The following is a 15,561-nucleotide window of genomic DNA, read 5'->3' on the forward strand; positions in this document are numbered from 1 at the left end:
AGTGAATGATGAAATCCTTTGCAGCTTCATTGAGATTTTTTTTTAGCACGAATGTTCAGAAATGTGTCAGTAGAACAAAGTCCATATCTGCATATCCTTCTTTTTCTAGACGAGCTTACACCTAATTTTGAAGCATTCTTGGTTTTTATTGAAATCAATATTACCAATATTGACAATAGTTGTTATATTGATTTTTGTATATGGAAGTCTTTACTTATTTTGGTTATCCTTCCCCAGATGTAATCTACCGAAATAGACATATCACCTGGTTTGTCCTTACATGAGCAACACGACGAGTGCCACATGTGGATCAGGATCTGCTTACTCCTCCTCCCGAGCACATGAGATCACCCCAACCTTTTGGTGGGGTTCGTATTTAGGGAGTAATAAATTGTAACATTGCATGAGTGGGCAAAAAACCTAAACATTTGGACAGCAAAAAATATTTCAGGTAGGCCTAAACAGGACTATCAAAGCCGCTGGGTTAATTTTAAGCATTTATTAAATAAAGTACATATACACAAAAGAAGAATTGCGGTCATTTATACATTAATGAAACCAAGTACTTAACTCAAAAGCAAAAAATAAAATCAGATAAATCTAGAATCAACAAAGTGTGTTTAATAATAGAAATATCTTTATATATGGTAATCTATCAGTGTACGAAATAAAAGATATAAAAGAATCATTCAAAAGTTATAAAAATATAGAAAATGGCATTAACAAAAGAAAGGAAAAGCATACAATAATATAAAAAATATAATACCCAAAAGTTAAAAATATTGACCAACGATGAACCAAACAATATACTGGCGATGTTTTTAGTCAAATGAATATTTAAGCAGCATAGAAATAGTACACATGATATTTCATGTTTTCTAGTGTTGAACACATCTCTAAAAAAATGAAAAAAAACCACTTTACAAGTTTCATGTCATCTAGGTGAGGTAATGTAATGTATGCTGACACTGTGACGTCATACACAGGTGATAGTTGAAATTTTTGACAATATACTTTTGGGTAATTCAAGTATAAACAATAGACTTTCCAAAAGAGATATTTCGTTTACACCAACATCTTTTAATAAAACAAACTGATTTAAAAATTCCGGAATGTTGTTGCTCATTTTTAGATATTAAAATAAGATTAATAATGAAAAAGTGTCATATAGGAGTGTATGGATTTGTACACTCCGCGGGATCAATCACAATCTGAAAAAAGTCCACATTATTTCATGTTAGTTTTGGAGTGTAAAGTGTAAGGTTAAGATTACACACCAACACACTCATTCACAGGGGATTACACATATATCAAATAACAACCTTCAAATGTTCACAGAAAAAACTTCTGTCAGATATGGGTACGAAAATATTTGAAATTTGTCATTTATTTATTGCAACAGGCCTTCAAATATCTTGCCAATAAGGGAAAACGGAAAATACATAACGGCAAAAATTATTATAAGAACTTTCTCATTATATTCAAAAGTGAACAACAACCTCACCGAAAAGTTCCCTCGGCAATCTTACTAACACACTTTTGTTATGTTTGTAAGCTGACGGATTGGTCTACACACCAATAAACTCCGTAAATTAATTGCAATTCAAATAAAATGCACTACGAAATCAGTCCAGATCAAACGTTCATCAACACCCACAGATGTTGAAGAATTTCACCTGTAGGAATCTGTTTTATTGATGTATATACGCCTTTTCGTTTCCATGTTTACCACGAATGAAATAAGTCATAACATACAACAATGAAATAATACATCTTTGTGATATTCAAATAGCAAAATCAGCATTATCAAACTCTCCAATGACAAAGTGAAGATACTTTCTGTATTATTATCCTGAATATTATGCATAAAGCAAGAGGTAAGCTTTATATGATAAGTATTTCGCAAAGAAAAATCTCTTTATGTGCACATTCTTCTTCCTCCGTTGTGAACATACCATTTTTGTTCTTTTTAATAACACCACATGATTTTTTAAATACAGCGCCAGTGATATCTGGAATATCGAATACATTCTCGAAAACATTACCTGTCATCCATTTTTTATCCTTGAGACCTATCCATATTTTACCATTTTTAAAGCCAGACTCTAAAATATAAATTTGAAACATATTAATATTTTTCATTCTAAACGATATTATTTTTACTTATTTTGAGATACCTCTTAAGCTTTATATATATCCTCCCGGACAGAGGGACAACCTGGCAAGATTGAACTTGAAAAAGAAGCGATGATAGTGTGTTTGGAAAGGACTAATATGCAAACCGCAAAAATCTGAATTACACAAAAACTGATAACCAGATTAAGTGCTTTGAAATGAGAGAGTTAACAAACATCAGGGGAGGGGATAACCTTGCCATTTACTCTATTTGTACAGCAAACTTGGCTGTTTATCGTTCCGGCCGGATCTTTTCAGAAGTAATGATGAGGTATGTTGGTACTTGAATAGTATTAAAGCCTTTGTTTGATGTTTTGAGGGTAATGATGTAGTTTAAACGCAGGTGGAAGCTAAAACAAATCTAAACAAATTCGTGTCAAGTTCACCCTCTACACTTCAATAACAGTATAAAGGAGAGTCGATGTTTTAAACGTTCCCCCTGTCTGATTGGTTAGTAAAATATTTTTCAAAAGGTTCTGTTGCATGTTTTTTTTTATTTAATTATAAACAATTAACTTAACTCAACTCCCTATTTATTCGTTTTAAACTACACGAGAAATAATTACTTTTACAGATATTTTTGTGTCACCTGGTTTTTTTATTCTTGGTCTACCTACATACTCACTGATGATGATATTCTTTCACAAGAGATAATACGCTTTTCATCATGGAATTCCATTATTTAAGATTTGCAAATTTAACAATCTAGAGTTGATGATCTTGATAATAAAGTAAATAGGTAAAATGTATTTCTCTCTTGCTTTAAGGATGTTCGTTCCTTTGTTTCAAAATAACAAGATTTTATAAAGACTGTTATAAATTGATAGTATATGAATAACGGAACTAAAAAAGCAGAAAAAATGAAGGGTCCGTGTCCTTGTTTTCGAGATATAAGTCATTAAAAATTTGCCGGGAAATAACTATCTCTAGATTTTTTATACATTTAGCATTGACACCTTATTTCTTTCAAAAACTAACAAGGATTTGATAATATTTTGAAATATGGCTTTTCATACTATATGTAATAAAATTATAAAAAGAAAAAAAGAGGTTAGCGGGCAAAAATGTTAATTGGCACTACATGGATAAAATCAGAGAATTCTGAATATCTGACAAAAATTCAAAAACAAGAGGAGCGAACATCCTTAATGAAAATTCCGAGCATATTTTGGATTGATTTGGCGGAAAATTACACCGAACTATTTTAGTTACACTTGATGGTTTAACATAACGGGTTTATCAATGCATTCTCGTTTTTATATAGATTAGACCGTTGGTTTTTCCGTTTGAATGGTTTTACACTATTAATTTTTTGTGGCCCTTTATAACTTGCTGTTCGGTGTGAGCCAATGCTCCGTGTTGAAGGCCGTACCTTGACCTATAATGGTTTACTTTTATAAATTGTAACTTGGATGGAGAGTTGTCTCATTGGCACTCATACCACATCTTCCTATATCTATTATTAGATAATTCATCTATTTATCTGTACATTTATTATCGTTTTTGTTTTGCACTTTTTTTCACTTTAATCAATAAAAAGTTATAAAGTTTTTTAAACACAACAGAAAGTTATAACAATTTAGGTTGAATTAATATGTCTTTGATACGTTAATGATACAATCTTGTTTTGAAATTACATCGTCGGTAGACTGCAAGTACCACGTGGAATATTCCTTACAATGTAGCAAACATTTCTGTATATCTTACTATGATATTGATACTTTAGAATTGCGGTTTACAAAACATTTCCAAAATTAAAAATATTTTAAAGTTAAACACGTGATACATTGTGTTTTCTTGCTCCGTTTCAATATTATTTTTTGTTTGTTGCATTTAGGTTTAGTCTTTGTATTAGAGGACCACTAACCAGAAATTGATTTTCTAAATGTGCATATATCGTGCATCAAATCAATTTCGTCATTTGATTCTTTTCGTATCGGATAACGCATGCTTAATATGGGTTTTCTCATTGTTGAAGGACATACGGTTTTCCATAACTGCTTACATTTACTTTTCATTTCAACTTTGATGGATAGTTGTCTTATTGGCAATCATACCACATCTCCTTACTTTTATATTTACCGCTTAATAGTTTCAAAATTCATTTACTGGATATGAATAGAATAGAGTAGTGAAACGGGGAATGTGTCAAAGAGACAACAACCCGAGCAAAGCGCAGAAAACAGCGTAAGGTAACCAATGGGTATTCAGCACAGCGAGATAATCTTTTACCCGTAGACGTGATTCAGCTGGCTCCTAAACAATAATGTATACTAGTTCAGCAAAATGGACGCCAAACTAAACTCAGAAACACACAAATGAACCAAAATTTAAAAACACACAAGAATAACAAAGGTTAGAGGTTCATGACTTTGGACAGGCGCAAAAATGTGGCGGGTTTAAACATATTTTGTAAGATCTCAACCCTCCTCCTATACCTCTAGCAATGCAATGTGGAAAAAAAAAACCACACAGCAATACGTACAGTAAAACTCAGTTTAAAAGAAGTCTGAGTCCGATGTTAGAATAGGTAGCAGAAAAGAAACTAAGCAATATGACAATGATCAATATAAATTAACAAAGGACTACTAGCAGTTACTGACATGCCAGCTCCAGACCTCAATTAAACAGATTGAAAACTTATGTCTTCATCATATGAAAATCAACCACAATCCCAGCCGTTAGAGGTTTAGTATCATGCCATCCTGACTTATACGAGAAGAACATAACCCGTATCATGCCAACAACCAGTTTTAGAATAAATGTGTTTATTTTTAATGCAGAGACCCTATGAGTGAGTCAATATTAATTCTAAAAATTGTCATTTTTAATGATTTGACAACAGTATCGTAACTATATCCCTTGTGAATAAGTCTGTTTATAAACTATTTACCGGAAGAAGAATTGTTCCCGTAAAAAATATTAATTAACCGGTTAATGTCTTTTTACGGATAATACTAGAAGAAAACATTTTCCCGTACTTTCTGTGTCGTTTGAATTGACTCTACTCCCGAGACTTCCGAGTGATTGTGTATACTGCAAATGTGCTATTTGCGCAGTCAAATTATTATGACGTTAATAAAGAATGAAGCTTCTCGGATGTTTTACGTTGTCCGCTTCAAAACAAATTATGGTTTACCCACAATACTTCATTTGCGACACTTGTAAGAGTAAGAGTATAATTTCTTTTGGTAAATTGTTTTTACTTTGATGCGTTATGTGACAGTTTCGATTCTACTACTAGTATAATACTCCGTTGAGTTAGATATGTTAGAATTTAGAATGCCATATGGTTAAATATTGCTTCCGAAATGTTATTGTCAAAGGATAAAGTTGTATTCTAACATATTTAAATGAAACATTTCCAATACAATAATATCCAACTTGATTTATTGCAATTAGATAATTATTGTTCTCATATTTTTCTTACGATACAAGTAAGTTTTTTTCAGTTGTTTTTCAGCAAATATCTTTAAAAGCTTCCAAATGCCTATCGAATTATTCTATTGCAAGAGGCGGGTAACTTGCATTAGGTTTAGTATTGTTTATATGAAACTATTCTGTGAAAATACAATGATATACTACCATGTCAATAACTTGCGAGTACTGTTAAAATAATAAACTGGAGATAAACATATATTTGTTGTATTACCTTCTAGATATTTTATAATAACATCCCACTTCTCCTTTGTGGTTATGCTAACTAAATCTCCATCTGGTTGTCGTTGACAAGTTTTCCTTGCATTATCCCAATTCGATTTATCAGCTTTTAGTTTAATACACGTTTTCATGGTCATGTTATACTCATATCCCTTTGCACTGCACGCATCTACTGAATATTGAATATGGTATACATATATAATCATTGTTTAATATATTCCCCCTTGTTTTGTGCTTTATATCAGTGTCGTATTGTATAGATGCTGGTCTATTGTTAAAAACCGTAAGTTGACATTTAAAGTCTATAGGCTCTTTATTTTGTTTATATATGTTGATGGGTTTCTGTCTCATTTCATTTTCGCCAATTTTTCATTCATTGAAATGTGAAATTTTTAGCGACATGTCAATTTAAAGAAAAACAATTTGGAACCAGAGTACAACAAATGAAAATTTCAAAAAAGACATCTGCAACTTATAATGCTGTTAAGAAACACCTGTACAAAGAATCACAATCCTTTGAAGTCAATATTTAGTTTTATTAATTGTCATAAATGCGTCGTTTACACATTTTAGGTTTGCTCAAAAGTTTCGCTTATCGATAGAAATGTTTTGTTTTATATGTCCCAATAATAAAATGTGTTTGAACCGTGAATAAATCCATGACTGTTAGAAGAGTGAATATAACCGTGACCGTAAGAACCATTAAGAGAACCATGACCGTTAGAACCGTAAATAAAACCATGACCGTAAGGACCGTGAATAGAACCATGACCGTTAGAACTGTGAATAGAACCATGACCGTTAGAACCGTGAATAAAACCATGACCGTAAGGACCGTGAATAAAACCATGACCGTTAGAACTGTGAATAGAACCATGATCGTTAAAACTGTGAATAGAACCGTGACCGCTAGAACCGTGAATAGAACCATGACCGTTAAAACCGTGATTAGACCCATGATCGTTAGAACCGTGAAAAGAACCATGACCGTTAGAATCGTGATAACCATTACCGTTAGAACCGTGAATAGAGACATGACTATTAGAACCGTGACCGCATGAACAACTGATGTATGGTTTATTTCATTGATGTTAATTAAAACTTTTACTGTCTGTAGTTGGTATTAACATCTAGACTCTGTCAAGCTATCAAGTTCAGCATGAGGATACACCTTTTTTGCTGGGGTAAACGAATATCTGATCCAATACACATTATCGCTATTTCCCCGCCATTACTTGGTATTATTTTATTTTTTTGCATATTTACACCATTTTACCTTTGGCCTATGCAAGTAATAATTTACCTTTCGTGGTGCAATTAAACAATACTTTCCAATGTCCAGGACTTTGGCAGACAGCGAAAGGTGTTCCTTCCATTTTGTATCCCTTTTTACATTTATATTTATTTCCAGTACCTAAATTGCGTCTCAGTCCGAAACGCTCATCAACTGCAGCATGCGGTGTATTGGGTAAACCTTTACAATCTGTAGTAATGAATATAGATAAAAAGAGGTGTGATGTATATACGTCAATTTAACGGCAAACAAGCGCCACAAAGAACATGATGATGATGGATGGTTGTTAAACGTTCAGCAGCAAATTTAACCCATACAATAAATATAAAGGAGATATGAATATGAAGCATGCCTTTTACAAGATCGACCACGTGAGCCTGATTTTTTACGTGCTAGTTTACAGGAAGACAAGCCCCTTACCCGGACACATTATTGTGACTGCTGTCGACCAGTGTTTGTTCTTGCTCCTTAGTACCGTGCCTAGCGGAGAAGTAGCAACTTAGGCATTATGGTATTTGGTTTGAGCCGGCCAGGAGTAATCTGTTTTAGATTATTATACTCTGGAGTCAAAAGTCGGTAATATAATATTATAAATAAGAAGATGTGGTATGAGTGCCAATGAGACAACTCTCCGTCCAAGTCACAATGTGTAAAAAGTAAACAATCATAGGTCAAAGTACGGCATTCAACACGGAGCCTTGGTTCACACCGAACAGAGAGCTATAAAGGGCTAGCTATAACATATATAAATGTCAAGTGTATTTTCCCCAGCTCCGGATCCTTTGTAGCATAGATTAGTACGTACTTGGACGAGAAAAATCAGAACTCTCATCAATCTTAACAAAAATTTATCGCGACTGAGTATAGAAAAGCTCAAAATATAAAATCCTGCACCTGCTTAACGGTAAATTTCTTAAGTTTATTCGAAGAATTAGAATCAGTTGATTACACTACAATAATGAAAATTGTTTCCCACTTATATTGATACTAAACTTTCTTTACTATCTATTTACCCATACTTTTTTGATGGACAAAAGCGCTAGAACTGTTGGAGCGCAAGGAGCTCTGAGTTATCATCTATTTAAAGATGCAATTTCTTACAAGTGAAATAATATCTTGCAAATAGTGACATATTACAATCACAAGTACGTTACAATATTTCACCAGGTTTTTTTATAAAGTAGATTAGTATAATGCCAATTATATTTTATCATATGCGTATTATCTACTCATGCGCATGAAAACTCATTATAGTCCGTAATTTTTTGAGGTCGTTCAGAAATAATTTTGTTTTTACTATTTTATTGATTATTCATGACACAACGGCAGTCTCTTTTTTTTCTAAATAAATTTTTCTTTTTCTTAATTCTAAATTTCTCTCAGCAGACCGTAGCCTTCTCGATCAAGGGACTTCTCTCCCATGTTACTTAATGTAAACACCGATTAACGGACTGAGTAATCAATAAACGAAATGACGCGCTTGCATCAGTTATTGCCTTAGGGAACGATAATTTAACTTCAAGGGGTGGGTTATTGTTTTTTTTTCTAAAAAAATATCTCTGATTCCCAAATTGTTGAAAAAAAATTTTCTGTTCAAACCGAGGACAAAAAAAATATTCTGAAAGTAGATTTTCCCCATCCCTTATACTGTCAAGTTTTGAAAATAATAATTTGATTGGTAGCGTTGAAAAGCAAAATAAAACTGCAGTTTTAAATTGAAATTCAAGTTATACGGATATCATGTAAATAATAGATAGGACAATCTCTATTGGTGTTATATAAGATCAAAATCAATTAATTGCACAACATTGAAATGATATATAATAGAACAGGATGAATAATGTATTCAAAAGCACAATGATTTCCTGATTCGTAGGCGAAATTTAATTGACTGACTTGCGTATCCTGTTTCCCATAACGATAACAAAAACAAACCCTAATGAGTCCCCATGGTATTAATTGCGGATGTAACAAATAACTTGTGTTTTAATGACAAATTTGAAAATATTTATTATGGAAAAGAAGATAAGCATATTGGACGTCTGGCTCGTTAAACACCTCGGAGTGCGTAGTTGTACTTTAGTCCATTAGGCTTCCTTTGATTTGAATTGTTGCAATGGTACAGTTAGATGTAGACAAAGCATTACATAAAGTAAACAAGCATTACATAAAGTAAACGCACGTTAACGCCGCGTGCGCATATTTCGTTAGTTAACTTCAGTTTTTGCGTTTACTAGTAAACGCGTGTTTACTATAATTACGTTAACGCGGTCAAAATGGAAATTTCTAATTTCTACCTGAGTAAACGCGCGTTTACTATGTGTCCGTTTAGTCAGTAGTAAACGGGCGTTTACTTCAGATTTCACAAGTTTATTTTAACGTGCACTTAAAAGTAAACAGACGTTTACTACAGATTTCACAAGTGTATTTTTACATGCACTTGAAAGTAAACCCACGTTTACTTTTGGCGTTAACTAATTGTGCTAATTATAAAATAAACTTCGTGTACATTTGTACATTTTGTTAAAATGACTGTTATCTTAATATTTTACGTATATGTGTTTAAAACCGTAACAGTTCAAAAATTCTTTTAATTCGAAATGTTAATTTTTATTAATTGCAAAAAATCAGTTCAAATAACTTTAAATAGCGGATTTTCAATATTTCTTTTCAAAAGGTACATGTACAAATATCGACTCACAAAAATATTTAAAACAATTATGCCATAATTAAATACTGCAAAACTATGTGTACATTTTCAATTAATTAAAGAGGTGTAATATCATACACCGTACTCGTCAATATGTCAAACGAAAATGGACAGTTGGTCATTTTGATGTACCTAATCATGTGATATGTTAGGTCAGGATACGATGACAATCTGCGTTAACACGCGTTTACTACAATCAGTAATCGTGCGTTTACTTTTAACAATAGAAGAGGCGCCTTGATTAACGTTAACGCGGAAGTAAACACGAGGTAAACGCCTGTTTACTCTTTACAAAATTAGAAGACGCGCCGTTTTCGAATTAACGCGGAGATAAACGCGAAAGTAAACGTCCGTTTATGGGTGGATTTTACATGGATCAATAAAATCGTATAATAAAAAAGCAAAATGAGGATTTTAAATTTGATGTATGCCTTTTTTGTGCTTCTGTGATACATTTGTTTGTTTTTATAGTGATTGAGATGATAACACAATGTTTACTGTTGTACCCTTATTTTTGACATTTTTACCTATTGTGTCTGTTTGTTTTGTTCACGCATCATTGTCAATATAATGGAATTTGATGTGACTGTCATACAAGTGAGAGGTTTATCTAGCTATAAAACCAGGTTCAATCCACCATTTTCTACATAAGAAAATGCCTGTACCAAGTCAGGAATATGACAGTTGTTATCCATTCGTTTGATGTCTTTGAGCTTTTGATTTTGCCATTTGATTAGGAACTTTCCTTTTTGAATTTTCCTCGGAGTTCAGTATTTTTGTGATTTTCTTTTTATGTCTACGGAAATTTTGGAGTTAACGCAGATTTAACGAGGCGTTTACATGAAGTCCACGCGAGTAAACGCCGCATTTAACTCTTTTTCGCCCGTCTTCATGTAATGCTTGGTCTGCACCCAACTGTAGGTCTTCAAATTGCATTTCGAAAAAACTTTTCAAATATAATAGCGTGCCTTGGGGTATAGGGTTAACTCATTATTGAAGGCATCATAGTTGATAACTTCTATACCACATTTTCTTATGTTTATATTTAAATAAAATGATGACTGCAGCGACTACAAAACTGAGACTCCCATCAAACATCTATGCCACATTTTCTAAACAAGTATTTTTGTAAATCACATCTTACACCTAGAGTACCGCCTGTTGGTTTTGGCGGGTAATCTTGCAATCTGAAGTTTCTATTAAAAAGACATGTCACCTTTAAAAAAGTTCAAAGTCGAGTGTCATATCAGTTTAAAATTAAATAGTTTGATTAGAAGTGACCTAGTGTCCTAGTGCATTCTTTTAACGTGACTTAAGGGCATACCCTATTGGGCCAGTTTGGCCAAATATAGTACGAAATTGTCCAATAATATAAAGCAAAGGCAAGAAGAAAGCATATAAAAAGAAAACATTGAACAAATGAACGCAACGATTTGTTGTTACTCTAATATATTGATATAATTGACGAGTTATATATGTGTTACAAGCATATTCTACATTTAGGCATTTTGTAAAATGCATGAATTTTCAGGCAATTTAAACAATGCTTAACATTGACAGGCATTAAATGAAACGACAAAAATTCGGCTTATTTGAAAAATGACTGTAAACAAAATTCAACAAATTGCCTCTATGCGCTTGAACTTCGTTCTTTACTTGGTCTCTATACTTTTTTGATTCGGACTTCATGGTAGACAAAACGTGTCTAGATCTGATGTAAACAATTTTAATCCTGGTATCTATGATGAGTGTATTTCTATACATCCGTCAGAAGAAAAAACATTTCAGACTTTGACAGATCACAATACATGGCTGTGTTTGTATCGGTTGTTATGCATAACTATCATAAACTTTATCTTCACTGCCTATGGAGATTTTTGAGTTTTTACATAGGACATGTTAGGACTTCTGGAACACCCCTGTCAGTCAAAATATGTAAGTCAAAATAATCGTGATTATACTTTCTTGGGATCACAGGTAATTAAAGAAGAGACTCCATTGTGTGCTGTTTACGATAACCCATTTTTTAAATCATTTTAAGTGTTTTACCAGAACAATATTTGACAGATGGTCATGGTTGTGGAACTAGTAATAAGACCATATAATGTATCATTAACCGTTGACTTTGCCAAAACAAAAAACACACCTTAAAAGAGGATGGATGTGTAACAGATCATGGCAATCAAACGTTTTCAACTCTTTGGACGAGTTGCTATCTCTTTGACAATTTTACTGCATAATTGCTACAGTAAGCAGACGATATATGAAAACTTATGCGTTGAAATTTTTCTTACATGAAATAATAAATAATTATTTATTACAGTGCTTGTTGAAATTTTTAATAAATTCGTTAGAACTAACTTTTGATTGTAAAAAATCTAAAAAATATATGATGTTGAATTAAGCAATGTTCAATACTTTTTATTTGCTTCATTTAAGGAAAATTTTATTCTTTGTAAATATTTTAGGTATTTTGTAAAATTCCTTTTAAATTTTGCACGCATTTTGATAAATGATATGACAAGAAACGAAAAGCAAATATGGCAGACGACAACCACTGAATTAAAGGCTCCTGAATTGGGAAATACACATATATAATGTGGTTGGGTTAAACATGTTTGTGATTACTGCAACATTCTTTTGGTATTGGCCACTTGTAGAAAACGTAGATATGCCCGTAACTATGTCAATATACGCGTAACTTTATGATGTGACCATTATTTTATGCATATTCTACACGAAAATAATTTTACAATATGTATACGCTAAGGGAATCTAAAACTCGATGGACTTGGGGAGGGGCTGATTTCCATTGAAAAAAAAGAAAAAAAGTGGAAGAAATTAAAGTTTTGCATTGCAACAGGTTCAATATGAAAGAATATTGGCATGGTTCTGTGAGAGTGTGAAATTTCACATCATTACTATCGATTGACGTTCTAAAACAGATTGAATATTAAATGGACAGTATGGGTTCTTTTATTTATCGAAACGTAAGTATGATTAAACAATGTTTAACGAATAATAAACCGCAGTCATTTTCCCGTGACTTAAATTTAAAGAATGTTATCTCTAAAATTTCAGTGTACACAGAAATAAAAAAAACGTTGATATCTTTTGAAGATATTTTACTTTGTCCAAAACAATTATTAAATCCATTACAAAATAAGATATAAGCTTATTAAATAAAGCACTTGTTAGAAATGATATCTATTGAATTATCAAACTTATTCAACAATAATTATCCTGAGGAAATTATAGATTTTTTTACAAGTTTCAAACAAATAACAAATTGAGATAACCAAATTTTTGGCTCTGCAGAAAACTTTGAATGGTAAATATCAACATTACAACAAGTACTATTCAAGTATCGTCTGATTACTGTCTTATCCATGCAGCACCCATTTTATCCGTTTCAACAGCAAATTATTGATGTCAAATAAATAATAAGAATAAAACTTACATGCTTCAACGCATTTAAATCTATTGTCATCGGCATTGCATTCGCACTTTTGTCCTTCTTCACAGTTGTGGTCTGCACAGTTTCCTGCCAATGACTGAAATAGATTACAAACGAAAATCATCAAATCAATGCAGTATTGTTAGAATGAAGAAAAAACAATACACCGATAAAAATGTACACACCCATTAAAATGCGAATAAAACATTAATTTAATATGACAAAAATTATGTCTCCACCTTACCCTATTAAAATGATAGGACTATTAATTTGCGACAAGAACATGCAATGCACAAATTTCGTTTGTCCCCAGTCAATGACACATTTGAGATGAATAATATTTTCATTTATAATGATTAAATTTTATTTACAAATAAAAAAAAAAAAACACTAAAAATATTTCAAATAATTAGGATGTTAATATAAAAAAAAATATAAATTGCATTGGTTAATCATTAATCAAGACTTGCATGTATAAAATCTAAAATCTCAAATGTTTATACTCGAACATCAGTGAATAGACACATTTTGTCGAAATGTGCATCTGGTGTAGTAAAAATTGTACCGTTTATGTTGTAATTAAATGCAAATGAAACCAGGGGACAATACTTTAAAGATTATATGATATAATTAGAATAATTAGAAGTTTGCCTAAAATATGAAGACGTTCTGAAATACCTTTTTCCATGTTGTAATATTACTTTTGATACAGGTTGAGTCGTTGGCAATCTTGTTTCCATCAGTTTCGGACATCACTAGGTCACATAATTTCCAATTTTTTCGGTAATTAATAGACGTGCATTGTGACGTAATGAAACATTCCTTCGCACATTCAAGCAGTGACAGCTGGCGAAATCTAAGAAGTACTCCTGTCCAGGAACATATACCCTTTTCGATCATACCGACCCCAGAAAGATTCGGTTTCTTACACTTGTCATCATCAGCCGAGCAAACGTCAGCCATATTCAAACAGTAAATCATTTCTGTGAATTGGATCACAAGAAATAATAATGCTGAATTTGTTAAATGCATAATTGTGTATCAACCTTCTAAACTTTTCCTTCAATTGAAAGAAATGATTTTTTTTGTATGCATTACTGTTTAATAACATAAAATATGTAAATTCGTCTAAAGTTTACCAGCAACTGGATGAACTGTATTCGTTTCCAATCTTCCGATCACTTATTGGAAATATAATCAATGTTTATTATTTATTATGTTTAAAGTTGGATAAATGAAAACAATGTGAGATAGGCAGACTATAGCAACACCGGTAAACGTTTAATTACGTTCCAGGTAATATCTCAATAACAATGCCAAAATGGTGATCATCTATTATATTTTTTTTATCATTTTGATGTTAAAAACAACATATATCGACAATGAATTTGATATGTAAATGAATTGTCTTTGGAATAAGCAATATCAGATACAATTGATGCTAGATACATGCATTTTGAAATCAACATAAACTGTTTAGCAAAATTAGGTTAAACACAATTATTTGCAATATCTAGAACATAATTATATCAAAATATAAGTTCTGTTTTTGTATAGGTTGGTACGTTCTCATAAAAGGCGAATAATAGGGAATCGGAAATAAGAAAATGATTTCTATGAAATTGCATCAGTTTGAATATTTTGTTTTGTAGGTTTCGTCATTACAAAATATTGTTCACTCTTTAACGCGTACTCATTACGTGTTTCAAGAGGAAGTTTTATTTAATGATATCAAATGAAGGTATCTAATATGTTGATAAACAAGTCTATAGTTATTCCGAAAAACAAAAGGAAAATATTTAGAATGTATTCGAATAGAATCAATGAAAGAAACATGGATAAAAAACGTGGTACAGATAATTTCTGCGAACATCTATAGTTTGATCACTCCATCTTTTTTATAATTCTATACCAAGGAGCCATCGAAAACCTTCAGTTGAAACAGACAACACGATGGCCCAGAGAATAAAGACGAAAAGACATGCAAAAGTTAACGAAACTTTCCAAAGAAAACTACAGTTTTAGCAATGTGATCAACACTCAAAAGAAAAATTGGTCAATACCTCAATTAGTTCCTATACGTGCATTCGTGCATCCGTCGTGTTACCCATGACAAGTAAAAAGCAAAGTATGTCACAATCGAGAAAGGAAAGACGAGATTTCTATCTGCGACATGTGGTTTACGACAAAGAAAATTAACAAGGTTAAATCGTTTGAAACTAAGCAGATAAAGTAAACATAACAAGTCAAGTATGACGATGATAA

General features: G+C 32.1%; 1 protein-coding gene across 1 annotated transcript; it reads right to left on the bottom strand.

Moving 5' to 3' along the window:
- Positions 1-484: 484 nt before the first annotated feature.
- LOC127721942 (uncharacterized) lies at positions 485-14,696 on the bottom strand. Its single transcript, XM_052228788.1, has 5 exons — positions 13,975-14,696; positions 13,300-13,393; positions 7,139-7,318; positions 5,828-6,007; positions 485-2,105 (listed from the first exon to the last, which is right to left on the bottom strand). The coding sequence occupies exons 1-5, from the start codon at positions 14,326-14,328 to the stop codon at positions 1,885-1,887; spliced, it is 1,029 nt and encodes a 342-aa protein (XP_052084748.1). The 5' UTR covers positions 14,329-14,696; the 3' UTR covers positions 485-1,884.
- Between the last annotated feature and the right edge of the window lie 865 nt (positions 14,697-15,561).

This window comes from Mytilus californianus, unplaced genomic scaffold (assembly GCF_021869535.1).
Source record: "Mytilus californianus isolate M0D057914Y unplaced genomic scaffold, xbMytCali1.0.p SCAF_12, whole genome shotgun sequence".
In the NCBI taxonomy this organism is placed as follows: domain Eukaryota; kingdom Metazoa; phylum Mollusca; class Bivalvia; order Mytilida; family Mytilidae; genus Mytilus; species Mytilus californianus.

Excerpts from the sequence above, each read along its gene's own strand:
- LOC127721942 (XM_052228788.1), bottom strand. The coding sequence starts at position 14,328 with ATGCATTTAACAAATTCAGCATTATTATTTCTTGTGATCCAATTCACA. Across the intron at positions 7,319-13,299 it reads ATTTAAATGCGTTGAAGCAT|ATTGTAAAGGTTTACCCAAT; the intron begins GTAAGTTTTATT and ends TCATTACTACAG. Across the intron at positions 2,106-5,827 it reads TATTATAAAATATCTAGAAG|AGTCTGGCTTTAAAAATGGT; the intron begins GTAATACAACAA and ends TTTATATTTTAG.